Genomic DNA, 12,736 nt, shown 5'->3' on the forward strand with positions numbered 1-12,736 from the left:
AAAATTTTGCAGGGCTACGGGGAAAAGGCGGGGGAGTGGGACTAGCACAGGCTCGACAGGCCGAATGGCCTCCTCCTGTGCTGTAACCATTCTATGATTGTATCACGGAAAATAAATGGTTACTGTGATTCTGATTGCAAACCAATTTGAACACATGAATCAGGGTTGTCTTTTTAAAAAATGTTTCCTAAGAGTGACTGAAGTCGAAGTGGTTCCCATTTTTAAACCTAAAACGAGTGATTGTCAGTGTCTGGGAGACACTTGATTGGCAGCTCTGGCCCCAGAGCGTGTTACAGTCTGGGGTTGGGGGTCACTCGGCCCGACTGCCTGCCTCTCTACCGCAGCACGTTCGTGCCCGGGTGGCCCTGGAGATGGAGCAGGCGGTGTCCGCCGGCACGCTCGAGGCCTTCCGCCACCGGTGGGCGCCGCGGGGACTGGAGCGCATCGTCACCCGCGACAACCCAATTTTAATTTAAGTTGTTAAGTTCCATCTCATGTTTTTTTTGTTGTTACAGTTTATTTGTGTGTGGCCCATGCCAGCCAAAAGAGTACAGTCTGGGGTTCAGTCACACGGTGGCGCCTGGCGTCGCTGGGGAGGGGGCGGAACCTTGGTTCGGGCTCGGTGTTTAACACGGGCTATGTGGGGAGGCGGAGCGGAAGTGTCCGTCGTTGTTGGTGCTCCCCCTCTACCCGAGTGAAAATGCTGCTGGTTTTGTCGGAGGAGCACAAGGAGCATCTGGGATTCCTGACGCGGGTGGACTCTGCGGGTTAGTGAGTGATAAACCCCGGGCAGGCTCCGGGGCCGCAGGCTGAGGGGGGACCCGGTCTGAAATACAGGAGAGAGGGAGAGGCCCCGGGGCCGGGCCGGGCCGGGCTCACTGGGTCACTCTGGGTGTGTGAAGCAGGTCTCGTTGCTGGAAAAAGTGTGTGTATGTCTGTCTTTCTGGCGGTTCAGGATTAATTTGTGCCGGTTTGCAGCGCACAATTTGCTGGTTTGGCAAATTCAAACTCCTCTGGTTCACTCTGTCGCTTCTGAGTCAGAAGGTTGTGGGTTCAAATCCCACTCCAGGGTCTTGAGCAGGTAAAGCTAGGCTGACAATCTAGTGGAGTGCTGCACTGTCGGAGGGGCCATCTTTCGGATGAGGTGTTAAACCGAGGCCCCGTCTGCCCTCACGGGTGGAAGTAAAAGATCCCATGGCATGATTTTGAAGAAGAGCATAGAAACATAGAAGATAGGAGCAGGAGTAGGCCATTCAGCCCCTCGAGCCTGCTCTGCCATTCAATGAGATCATGGCTGATCATCCAAACTCAGTACCCTGTCCCTGCCTTCTCCCCATATCCCTTGATCCCTTTAGCCTTAAGAAGTATATCCAACTCCTTCTTGAATATATTTAATGAATTGGCCTCCACTGCCTTCTGTGGTTGAGAATTCCACAGGTTCACCACTCTCTGGGTGAAGTAATTCCTCTTCATCTCTGTCCTAAATGGCTTACTCCTTATCCATAGACTGTGACCCCTGGTTCTGGACTCCCCTGCCATCGGGAACATCCTTCCTGCATCTAGTCTGTCTAGTCACACATAACATAACATCACATAAACCCCACAGTGCAGATAGAGGCCATTTCGGCCCATCGAGCCTGCACCGACACATATCCCACCTGATCCCCGTAACCCCTACACCAACACATATCCCACCCTATCCCCGTAACCCCACGTATTTAATCCCCCTAACACTAAGGGTCAATTTATCATAGCCAATCAACCTAACCCGCACATCTTTGGACTGTGGGAGGAAACCGGAGCACCCGGAGGAAACCCACGCAAACACGGGGAGAATGTGCAAACTCCACACAGACAGTCGCCCGAGGCCGGATTCGAACCCGGGTCCCTGGCGCTGTGAGGCAACAGTGCTAACCACTATGCCACCGTCCTGTTAGAATTTTATAAGTTTCAATGAGATCCCCTCTCATTCTTCTAAACTCCAGCGAATATAAGCCCAATCGACCCAATCTCTCCTCATACGTCATTCCTGCCATCCCAGGTATCAGTCTGGTGAATCTTCGCTGCACTCCCTCCATGGCAAGAACATCCTTCCTCAGATAAGGCGACCAAAACTGCACACAATACTCAAGGTGTGGTCTCGCCAAGGCCCTGTACAACTGCAGCAAGACATCCTTGTTCCTGTACTCGAATCCTCTCGCTACGAAGGCCAACATACCATTATATTAAAGCTAGGCTGATACTCCAGTGCAGTGCTGAGGGAGTGCTCCGCTGTCGGAGGCACCGTCTTTCAGATGAGACGTTAAACCGAGGCCCCGTCTGCCCTCACGGGTGGAAGTGAAAGATCCCATGGCACGATTTTGAAGAAGAGCCGGGGCGTTCTCCCCCGGTGTCCTGGCCAATATTTGTCCCTCAACCGACAAAAACAGATTATCCGGTCATTGCTGTTTGTGGGACCTTGCTGTGTGCAAATTGGCTGCCACATTTCCCACATTACAACAGTGACTCCACTTCACAAAGTACTTCATTGGCTGTAAAGCGCTTTAAGACGTCCGGTGGTCGTGAAAGGCGCTATATAAATGCAAGTCTTTAATCTCCTTTTAGGGAAGGAAATCTGCGGTCCTTACCCGGTCTGGCCTATTCTATGTGACCGCAGACCCACAGCAATATTATTGACTCTTAACTGTCCCTCTGAAATGGCCGAGCAAGCCACTCCGTTGTATTCAAGAAGTCGGCTCGCCCCCACCACCACCACTTTGAGGGCAATTAAGGGATGGGCAATAAATGCCAGCTCTTGCCAGCGACGTCCACATTCCCACACCAACCTCGTTGACCCTTATCCCAGTGGTGTTCTGACGATAGGTCATCGACCTGAAACATTAACTCTCTCTCTCCATGGATGCCGCCTGACCTGCCGAGTGTTTCCAGCATTTTCTGTTCTTATTTCAGATTTCCCACATCCGCAATATTTTGCTTTTGATCCTGAACCGCCCTCTGAAGTGGCCCATAAGGTGCTCGGTCGTATCAAACTCAGGGCACCCCGGGGTGCCGACCTTGCCAGCGATGCTCATGTGCTGAGAATGAATTCATATTTTTTTTTAAGTTTGTGAATCAAAGCCCTTTCTAATTTTAATGGTACAGGACGCCTAATGTATGCAAATTAGGGCTGTCGACTCTGCAGGATGGTTCTGGAGCAATGTTCCCGCGAACTTAGTTTGTCTGCCGCGGCCCCTTTTATGGTGCTGCACGGGTCATTCAAAATACCCTGCATGCACGGGTTTAGTATTGAAAAGCCGCAGGTTCCCTGGAGTGTTGCGTGGCCGTGCAGCTTACAGGGAACACTGTCCTGGAGTCTCCAAGAATTAAAGATTAATACAGCCAATGAAGTACTTTTGAATTGTAGTTGCAGTTGTAATGTAGGGAAACACATCTGCCAAATTGTGCACAGCAAGGTCCCACAAACAGTAGATGACATAAATGACCAGATAATCCGTGTTAATGATGTTGATTGAGGGATAAATGTTGGCCAGGACACTGGCTAACGTCCCCTGTGCATTGAACAGTGCCAATGGGATCCTTTTTATAGCTGTTTTATGTCTACCCAAGATGGCAGATTGGTTTCACGTTTCAGCTGAAAGGCAGCATCTCCGACAGTGCAGCATCAGCACTGCACTGAAGCGTCAGCCGTGATTATGTGCTCGAGTCTCAGATTGTGGGATGAAGCCCCACTCCAATGATTCCGAGGTGAGTCGAGATGAGCACCTCCATGGTGATCGTGTCTGGTGCTAGCCCGCAGATTAACCGATTACAATTCGCCGTGGTGGGATTTGAGCTGATAACCTCTTGGTTGTTAGTCCAGGACCATAACCATTAAACTACATTGTGTTTTGTATTAGACTGGCAGCAAATGAGTGAGATGCCCAGGGTAATTTTTTTTCTACTTGATGGGGTGCTTGATGTTCGGAGCTTGCTGTGTGACAAATCACAGACAGAAGTTTGCATTCAAACACCCTGTAGAGCAGCACGCTGCAGTTTATTGTCCTTCAGCACACCACCAGTTACTTCAATCAGTCTGGTGCGAAGGAACCTAAATAGGGAAGAGTAAATAACTGAAACATACACTGGAGGAAGAGAAGGGGAATTTTTACTTCAAGTTTTTGTTATTGTAATGAATCATTCATCTGATAAACCAATTTTTTTGTTCAGTTGTAGGAGAATTCTGCCGAATTGCTGTGGAGTTTTTGAAGAAAGGCTCAAATCCCAAAATATTTGAAGGAGCAGCAAGTATGTAATTACAAGCAACTTTTGATCTGTGATCCTGTTTAAGGGAGCAATGTCCTTTAACTCTCAGTAGAATTGGCTAATATTCCAATTCCTCTACCAGCAGTCTGTGTTGAGGAAAATAACTACAGTGTGCATATACTGCTGTTACCCTGCCTGCTGAATGTTGGGAGCGTTGAGATTGTATCTGTTGTTCATCTGCAGCTTGACACTCTTTCCCATGCAGTAGGTGGGACCATTAGATGCAATAGACTCATTTATTAAGAGTGCCACTCTGGCTAATCTAGAGGGAGCTGGGACTAAATGAATTCAGGGGTGAATTCATGTAATCAAGGAGCTGTGCATGGGACAATGAGGTGGGCACCACAAGATACACAATATTTTATTGATGATGGGATTAATATCATATTCTAACTTGATGCACGTGCTTTTAGATTGTTTGAACCAGTTATTTTAGTGGTGCTCCCTTGAGGGGAGACTTGTTGGGAATTGGTCGTTTTGTGGCATTAGCACACCCAATGCCACTTTACTGGTTCACCCAACATAGGCACGGGGCAACATATTGTGCCTTGCCCAGTAATAGAGAGATGCATTGAATTACAGTGTGAAAAGTGAAACTGTTACCGATCTAACACTTTTTTTTACTTTGAGAGTTTATTACATCAGGGTAGTAAAAGGCACTGGGGCACCAATGTGCTGTGCCCCAGAATGCTAGTGTGGTTTCACATACATGGTTCTGCAGGTGTGATCTCAGCTGTGATACCAAGGAGACTGTGTTTCCTCGCGGAGTGATAAGTGGCGAGAGAAAGAAATTTAAGACGTGTTTATATAGTTTCTTATTGACTAATGTGTAAGGGAATGCAGCAACTATTTTACATTCAGGAACATCCCAACTCGAATCCCTCACCCGCTGACCATATATACACTTCCAGCTGGATAGAGATGACGGTTGCTTGATAGCAATGAGTGGGAATCCCCTACCCCTCATCCCCCTTTGCCCCACTGTTGTGACAATGCCGTGCCTCAGATGGAGCATAAACGACCAAACTATATGGTACGGCTATAACCTGTGTGTGTGAGAAATGTAATGCGTATCAGCACAGGAGCTTTCCAATTGACTTGTTTTTGTAGGGAAGCTGAGTGTGAACACTGAAACGGTACAACATGGAGTTGAGGGATTGATGTACTTGCTGACCGAGAGCTCCAAGATGATGGTAAACAAATTCAATTATTTACAAATCCTTTTGGGGTTGGACTTGATCTTTTGGACTGGTTTTGATCACCTGAGTGGATTGGAGAGGCATTTTCTAAAATATTTTTTCCCCCTTACTGGTCCAGGGTTTTATGCCTCTCCCAGGAGATTACGTGGGGTGGTGCAGGTGAGACGTGTCTAATCATGATACTCCGGCCATCATGAGGTGTGGGGCAGGCTTGCTGGCCTTTGCCTACCCGTCAATTTTGTGTTTTATATGACTTGGGATGGAGGGTGGTAGCAATAAAAGTTTTTTGTTTTACATTTATATCTAAAAGGAAGTGACAAAGTTGATCCAGCAAAATTGTTCACTATGCCAGAGAGCAGAATTCAGAAATTAGGAGTGAAAAGGAAAGTCAGACAGAACTTTTTTTTAATACATAGTATAACAGACTTGAGGAATATTTCACCAGCAAAAGGCATTGGGCCAGAAATTAGGTTCGGGGGCTTGCCCGCGCGTGCAAGCCCCCGATGTGCACTTACCCGGCGCGCTGACATTTCAATCCTGGCCCGCATTGCATTTCCTGTCACTGGCCCGCTTCAGGTCCTGCCGCGCTGTGCGTGCGTGACCCAGCGGCGTACTTAGTGCGATGAGCCGGCTGGGATCACGTGAGCACTGGGCAACCAATGGGAGGTTGCAAAAGTTCATTCATGAGTTTGATAGTAAGAACTGTCAAACTCATGAAAACTCCTGGCCCCAAAACACTACTTAAACTCGAAAGAAAATTAAAAAAACATCGCACTACTTAAATAAACTATAAATAACTGTAAAAAAACTATTTTAAACAATAATTTTAAATTTTGAAAAAAAAATTATATAAAAAATCAGGGCTAAAAATACACTTACCTTACTGTAAAGTCTTCAAAAATAATGAACCTGTGGAAAAAAAATTCTAATTTTACTTAATAGACCACTTACCTGTTAAAAGTAAGTACTTACGGCTGCTTTTTCCACGCGTAAAAACCGGAGTCTTTTCCCCACGGGCAACTCTAATTAAAAAAAAAAGGGAAGTTCAGCGCGCACGCACTGCCTGATACGTCGTACGCGTTCTGCCTCTTAACCCCTTGGGTCAGAGGAGAGGAAATGCCGGTTTTCCCCGCATGCGCTGTGCATGCTGAAAACCGGCAATTCCTCCGGGCCCACGCGTGAGTACCCCGTCCGTACTCACGCGTTGGGACAGTAATTACTGGCCCATTGTTGTGGATAAAAGGGATTGAGGAATGTGTAGTAGTGGTAAACTTGCATTTATATAGCGCCTCTAATGTAGAAAAATATCCCAAGGCGTTTCACAAAAATGGAATCAAACAAATGGATACCGAGCCAAAGGAGATATTAGGAAGGGGTGACTGAAAGAGGTGGGCTTTAAGGGGGGGGTCTTAAAAGAGGAAAGGGGGGTTGGCTTAGGGAGAGAATTCCTGACCATAGGTGGCTGATGGCATGACCTGCAGTGGTGGGGTGGAGGGAGGGGATGATGCACAAGAGTCAGGGGTGGGGGGAGATGGTGGTTACACGGTTACAGAAATATGGACAAGCGAGGCCTTGAAGGTATTTGCATCTAATGTTCGCTCTAATTTTTTTTTGGCCCGCACGGCCCCTTTAACGGGCTGCGTGGGCCATTCCAAATTCCGCTCATGCGTGGTTTCTCTATTTAAAAGCCAGCTCACCGGCTGCGCGAGACCTGAGGAGAGGGAACATTGATTTGCACCATTTTAAATTTGAGGAATTGATCGCGAAGCTAATGTAAGCCCGCGAGGCCAGGAGTAATACCCGAGTGGGACTTGGTGGATAGGATACAGGCAGCAGAGTTTTGGGGAAAGAAGCATAATTTAAACCTGAGTCTTATCCCTGTGGCAAATCTTAATAGGTTTCCAACGTGTTACACCCTCGCAATATCTTGCATATAGTTGACTTTTTTCTTCTTGCTTCCATCAATTTTTCTCCCTTCACTTCTCTATTGCGGACATTAACTCCTCGCTGGATTATATAGTTCACAGGCGATGGTTGTGTTGAAACGGATTTTTTTGGTCCTCAATCTGGTTCAGTACAAACACTGAGTCGGAATACTGGTTTAGTTCAACAGTTGTTTTATTCTGTTGTCCCGGGAGACTTACTCTGATACAGCACCGTTCTGACTCCAGCAGAGTCTCGACAGGTTCCACCAGAGCAAGCAATCTTTCATACAGTGGGTCACATTATTATACTTTACTTTTGAAAAGACATTAACACATCGTACATTCTACACCAATCCCGAGCGAGGCACGTACACAGTTTAAAGTGATTTCCTGGCCTGGCAGTTTGAAATAAAGAAGTCACAGTTCACTGAATGGTTTATAATATAGAAAATATGCAGGTGATGGTTTCACGATCACCTAATCATTATGGTAATGCATGGTAATGTGTTTTCGGATCGCCTATTGTCAGTATACCCTTTGCACTCCACCCTACATTGTTCCACCAGCAAGGTGTGACATCGTGGGTGCCAGCCATATTAGCATTTTACTTCCTGCTGCCTTCAGTTTCTTGAATTAACATGATCATCTCTCACAATATGCAAGTGACTCAGCGATGTCGACATTGCACCACCATTTTAGGCTAACAGGATCCTCCATTTTAGATTGACAGGGTCCTTGGCCATGCGAAGCGAGTTGTTACCCTATTTTTGCATTCTATATCCTCATTCCCCCCTTTTATCATTCCATGATAACCATCTAAGGTACCCAGTGATTCTTGGCTTCATCCTACTGGTCCATCTCTATCTTATTGAGTCTATTATACTCCTCCTCCATTAATTCCTTCTCAACTTGCTCCTTTACCATCTCACTCGCTTCACCCTCTATATTTAGTAATTCAATTTCTTCTTCTGATGATTTCCTTTTTTAATAGTCCATTACAGAAGTCCCATTTAGTCACGTTCCAGGATCCGAAAGCTTTAAGATTCTTGTCTTTGCACTGGAGAATATCTCTTCGGCACATTTCTTCAGTCGATTGAACGCCCCGCCCGCGAGCAGGATAACGCTCAGAAGCAGTAATAAAGTCCTCATCTTGATTCTTGGTGATCAATCAATGCTACTTATTAACTATTAATCTGGAAAACAAAGTGCTTACACAAGATCAAAAGTTAAAAACTTAAAACTAAAATTTTAAAAATTTAAAATTAAAATCGTATAATAAGTATAATAAAAGTAGGATTTCAGCAGGCCAAAACAATCCAAACACAACACCAGACCTCGTAAAACTGCAGTCACCTTTATCAAGGCCGAGCACGAGTTCTGTAGTCTCCTATCAATGGCTGATCAATTAAAATAAAATTAATGATTGTTCGTAAAATCTACTATATACTGTACTGATAGCAAATCACCCACTGCCCTGGCACCACAATGAGTTGCAAAGTATCCACATTCAATAACCCATAGAGCTAACTCATCAGACATGCAAGTCTGTTCCGCGGGAGTAGTCCAGAGTTTTGATAAAGGGTTATATACACATCCCAATTCTCTCCACAAATGCTTATCACTATCAGGAGCGTCCTCCTGCAACTTAATCACCTCTTGGATGGTTGGCATTAGTTTTTCCGAGGTAGACTGATTCTTTTTGGAATTTTTAGTCTGCCTCATAATTCGGGCACAATCATTTGGTGACTCCTAGAAGCAATTTTGGCTGCCTCATCAGCGTGGCGGTTTCCTATATCTACTGGGTTTTGGCCAGTGGTATGGGCAGAGCATTTAATCACAGCTATCTGTTTGGGGGGTAAAAGGGCTTGCAAGAGGTCTGAAACTAACTGACGGTGTGAGATCGGACTGCCCAAAGAGGTTAGAAATCCTCTATTTTTCCACAATTGCCCAAAGTCGTGAACTACTCCAAAGGCATATCTAGAGTCTGTATATACATTAATTCGTAATCCTTCTCCCAAAGTACAAGCTCGTATGAGTGCAAACAGTTCTCAGAAAAAAGGGATTCAAAGGCTGCTGATTCTAAGGTGACACCTTCCTGATTCACAATTGCATAACCAGAAATTCGTTTTCCCTTCTCATCAATTGAAGAACTGCCATCTGTATACATAATCACGGATTCCTTTTTGTATGTTACTCCGACTGCTTCCGTCATCGCATACTGAGATACTTGTTCTTGAAAGCCGGATAAGCTTCGGGTTTCTTTCGATTTGGGGAGATTAAGGTCTGATTGAACAGATGACATAGCGGCCCCTGTATCGACCAAAAAGGGATACCATTGATCTTGAATCTGAAGCATTAATAGGGGTTCTCGATCTGGTTGTAACATGTGGAAACGGATTGGTTTGGGAGAAATCAGTGTATGTTCCCCTTCCTCGACCTCCTTGCCAACCGCCTCTATTTCCTCGGGTCTGACCTCCCCTTCCTTGTCATCTGGCCGGACACTCCTTACTCCAGTGGCCAGGCTGACCACAATTGAAGCATAGACCTTGTCCTTGTCCTCTGCCCCTTCCTCTTCCCCCATAATTTTGTTGTGGGGGCGCATAGGGTGGGCCATAAGCAGGAGCGTCGGGTCCAGTTGGGTGATTGTAATACCCATAGTTTTGGGAGTCTACCCATCCTGGAACACAATACTGGGGTTCCATTTGATATCCGGTTAGGTCTGGCCCTACTTTTGGCTGTATGGGCACGTCCTCTCGCTTCATTACATATTCCGCCTTGACCTTAACGTGGGGTTAACTTTCTGCACTCTTACTTTCTTTCCAGTAATATTTCGCAGCTCTAGTCATTTGAGTCGGGCTGTTTTCTGCCCAGTTCATATTATTGGTTTTAATGGCTGTCGCCACAGCAGCCGGAAGACAGTTCATCAGAATGGCGCAGAATTGGGGTGAATTGGCTCCTCCTTGATAATTGGTGTCCCCCGACTGTCCCTGATAAACCTCACAGAATCTCTCCAAAAATTCCTCAGGTCCCTCATCTTTCTTTGGCTTAGTATCTAGGACATTAGATATATTGATAGGTTTTTGGAGTGTAGCATTGAGTGCTGCAAGCATGTGTCGCTCCCTGTCGGCTGTGAGGACGTGGGCGGTCTCTAAAGCGGCATGATTGGGGTGAGTCAGGTGTTCCAAAAATCTAGTGTGTTCGGAAGGAGTTAAAACTTGTTGAATCAAAGCCCATAGATCTTGGGAGTCTGCATTGTACACCTGTATCGTGGTTCGAAGAAAGTCCACAAACCTAGCCGGCGCCTTTTTCCTGTCTGGCATACCGGTTAGGATAGCCATTATCTCATTAGGTTTCCAAGGGAAAAATACATCTATGGTGGGGTTGGCTGCGGCAGCCGCTGCATTCGGGTTTGGCATTGTTCTTACTGGCAGATTCCTTGGCGTTCGTTTTGGTTTAGTAAGGCTAATTTCGGGTTCTGAGTCGGAACTGTTTAAGGGTGAAAGGTTGTCTTCAGAATCAGTAAGGTCACTACATGAGTCAGTGTCATCTGCTTTTGCTGGTTTATGTTGTACTAATTGTCTGGGTCTACGTTTCTTCTTCTGCCAATTCAGACTAGGGGTATTCCCCGGTTTCACGTCTTTCTTGGGATTTGTTGGATCTTTCGATCGGGTTCGACAAGCAACAGGGTCTACATAAACATCAGAAATCGGCGTGATTGGGGAGTGACTTGGGACAGTAAGGGAGGGTGTCGGTGGACTGGTAACGGACGTAATAGGGATCAAGCCAGTCTGATTTGCAAGAGGTTGGTCGGGATAAATGTTATTATATTGGGGTGGCTGAGGAGGTGGCGCGGTAGGAGTTCTAATTGTCCAATTGTTTAAGTCCTCATCTGTTCCGTCTCCCTCGGTCAACCTAAGGCCAACCATTGAACTACGTAGTTCATTTTTATCCTTTTTATCTGGCGCCATTTCAGATTTTGACCTTTTCTCATGTGCACATTCTTTCTTAAGTATTTCAATGGGTTTAGGATTCCCTCCTTCAGTTAGCTTTATTCCTAACTTAACAGCATTCTCTTGCCAGCTGGCTAATAGGGAACTGTCTTTAATTTCTTGGCAATACTGTCGCCAGAGTCCAATTAGTTTCTTAGTCTTACTTCCCATGTTCTTTTTCCAAATAATTTCTTGAGCTTGTTTAACCGTTTCTAAACTTTTGGGACCCCCTAGTGGCCATTGTTCGCTGCCTAACTTTTTATTTAAACCCCCTGAGAGTTGTCTCAATTGTTTGGCTTTGTCCGGGTATTGGTCACATAAGGTTTGTAAGGCACTGCCCTCATCACTTGTGGTATCTAGGTAATTACCCATGGTTCTCTTACACTAAGGGTTCTTTTTCAGGATTCGAGTTACTTTTTGCACGTGTCTTATATATTTCACGGATACCGGCACACAAAATGAAACGCAACACTACAATACTTACAATACTTAGACTTAACAAAAACACAGTACAACACTTAGACTTAACAAAAACACAGAGTCGTCTATAGTCAAATAGTAATTTTAGCCTCTGTCACCGCCTGGTACAGGTATTCTTAGCCTCTGTCACCACCTGGTACAGGTATTCTTAGCCTAATTATTCAAATCGTAAATTTAGCCTCTGTCACCACCTGGTACAGGTATTCTTAGCCTAATTATTCTAATCGTACGACCCTTATCTTGCACTCCCCGAGTACAGGTTGCTATAGCTCTAGAGTCCCCGACTCTCTCTTTTTACTTTCTTTCAAGTATTCCTTTTCTCTTTCTTTAAAATCACTTATCTACTTTTTAGTCCAATCGGAGCCTGAGCGGGCCGAGTGAAATACGAGGCCGGCGCTTTACCCGACTTGGATACTTATTTCCTAAGTTTACACAGTATTCGCCAGATTGACCCAGATCTCGTCGGGACACCACACAAGAATTAGCGAGTGGCAAAACTTTTATCGGACTTACGGATCAGAGGAAAACCGAAGTGGTAAATTTAAACATACTCACTCCGGGGGCCCATTTCCTCCTCTCACGTCCAAAACTAGTTCGGCTCTTAATTTCGCGAATTCTCGGTGATCGTCCGTTGAGATCCCACTTCTGACACCAAATGTTGAAACGGATTTTTTTGGTCCTCAATCTGGTTCAGTACAAACACTGAGTCGGAATACTGGTTTAGTTCAACAGTTGTTTTATTCTGTTGTCCCGGGAGACTTACTCTGATACAGCACCGTTCTGACTCCAGCAGAGTCTCGACAGGTTCCACCAGAGCAAGCAATCTTTCATACAGTGGGTC

The 12,736-nt window shown here is 45.7% G+C and overlaps 1 protein-coding gene across 2 annotated transcripts in view; it reads left to right on the forward strand.

The window, feature by feature from the left end:
• Positions 1-319: 319 nt before the first annotated feature.
• commd2 (COMM domain containing 2) overlaps positions 320-12,736 on the forward strand; it is a 30,824-nt gene continuing 18,407 nt past the window's right edge. The window contains exons 1-3 of one of the 2 annotated variants that reach the window (XM_085989827.1): positions 320-767; positions 4,207-4,284; positions 5,413-5,495. In XM_085989827.1, coding sequence (XP_085845953.1) covers positions 701-767; positions 4,207-4,284; positions 5,413-5,495 — 228 coding nt within the window. In that variant the 5' untranslated portion in view covers positions 320-700. The remainder of the gene's footprint in view (positions 768-4,206; positions 4,285-5,412; positions 5,496-12,736) is intronic. The other variant, XM_085989826.1, reaches the window with a different exon arrangement.

Source organism: Somniosus microcephalus, chromosome 6, assembly GCF_052327205.1.
Source record: "Somniosus microcephalus isolate GS21.2 chromosome 6, FLI_Smic_1.0, whole genome shotgun sequence".
Lineage (NCBI taxonomy): Eukaryota > Metazoa > Chordata > Chondrichthyes > Squaliformes > Somniosidae > Somniosus > Somniosus microcephalus.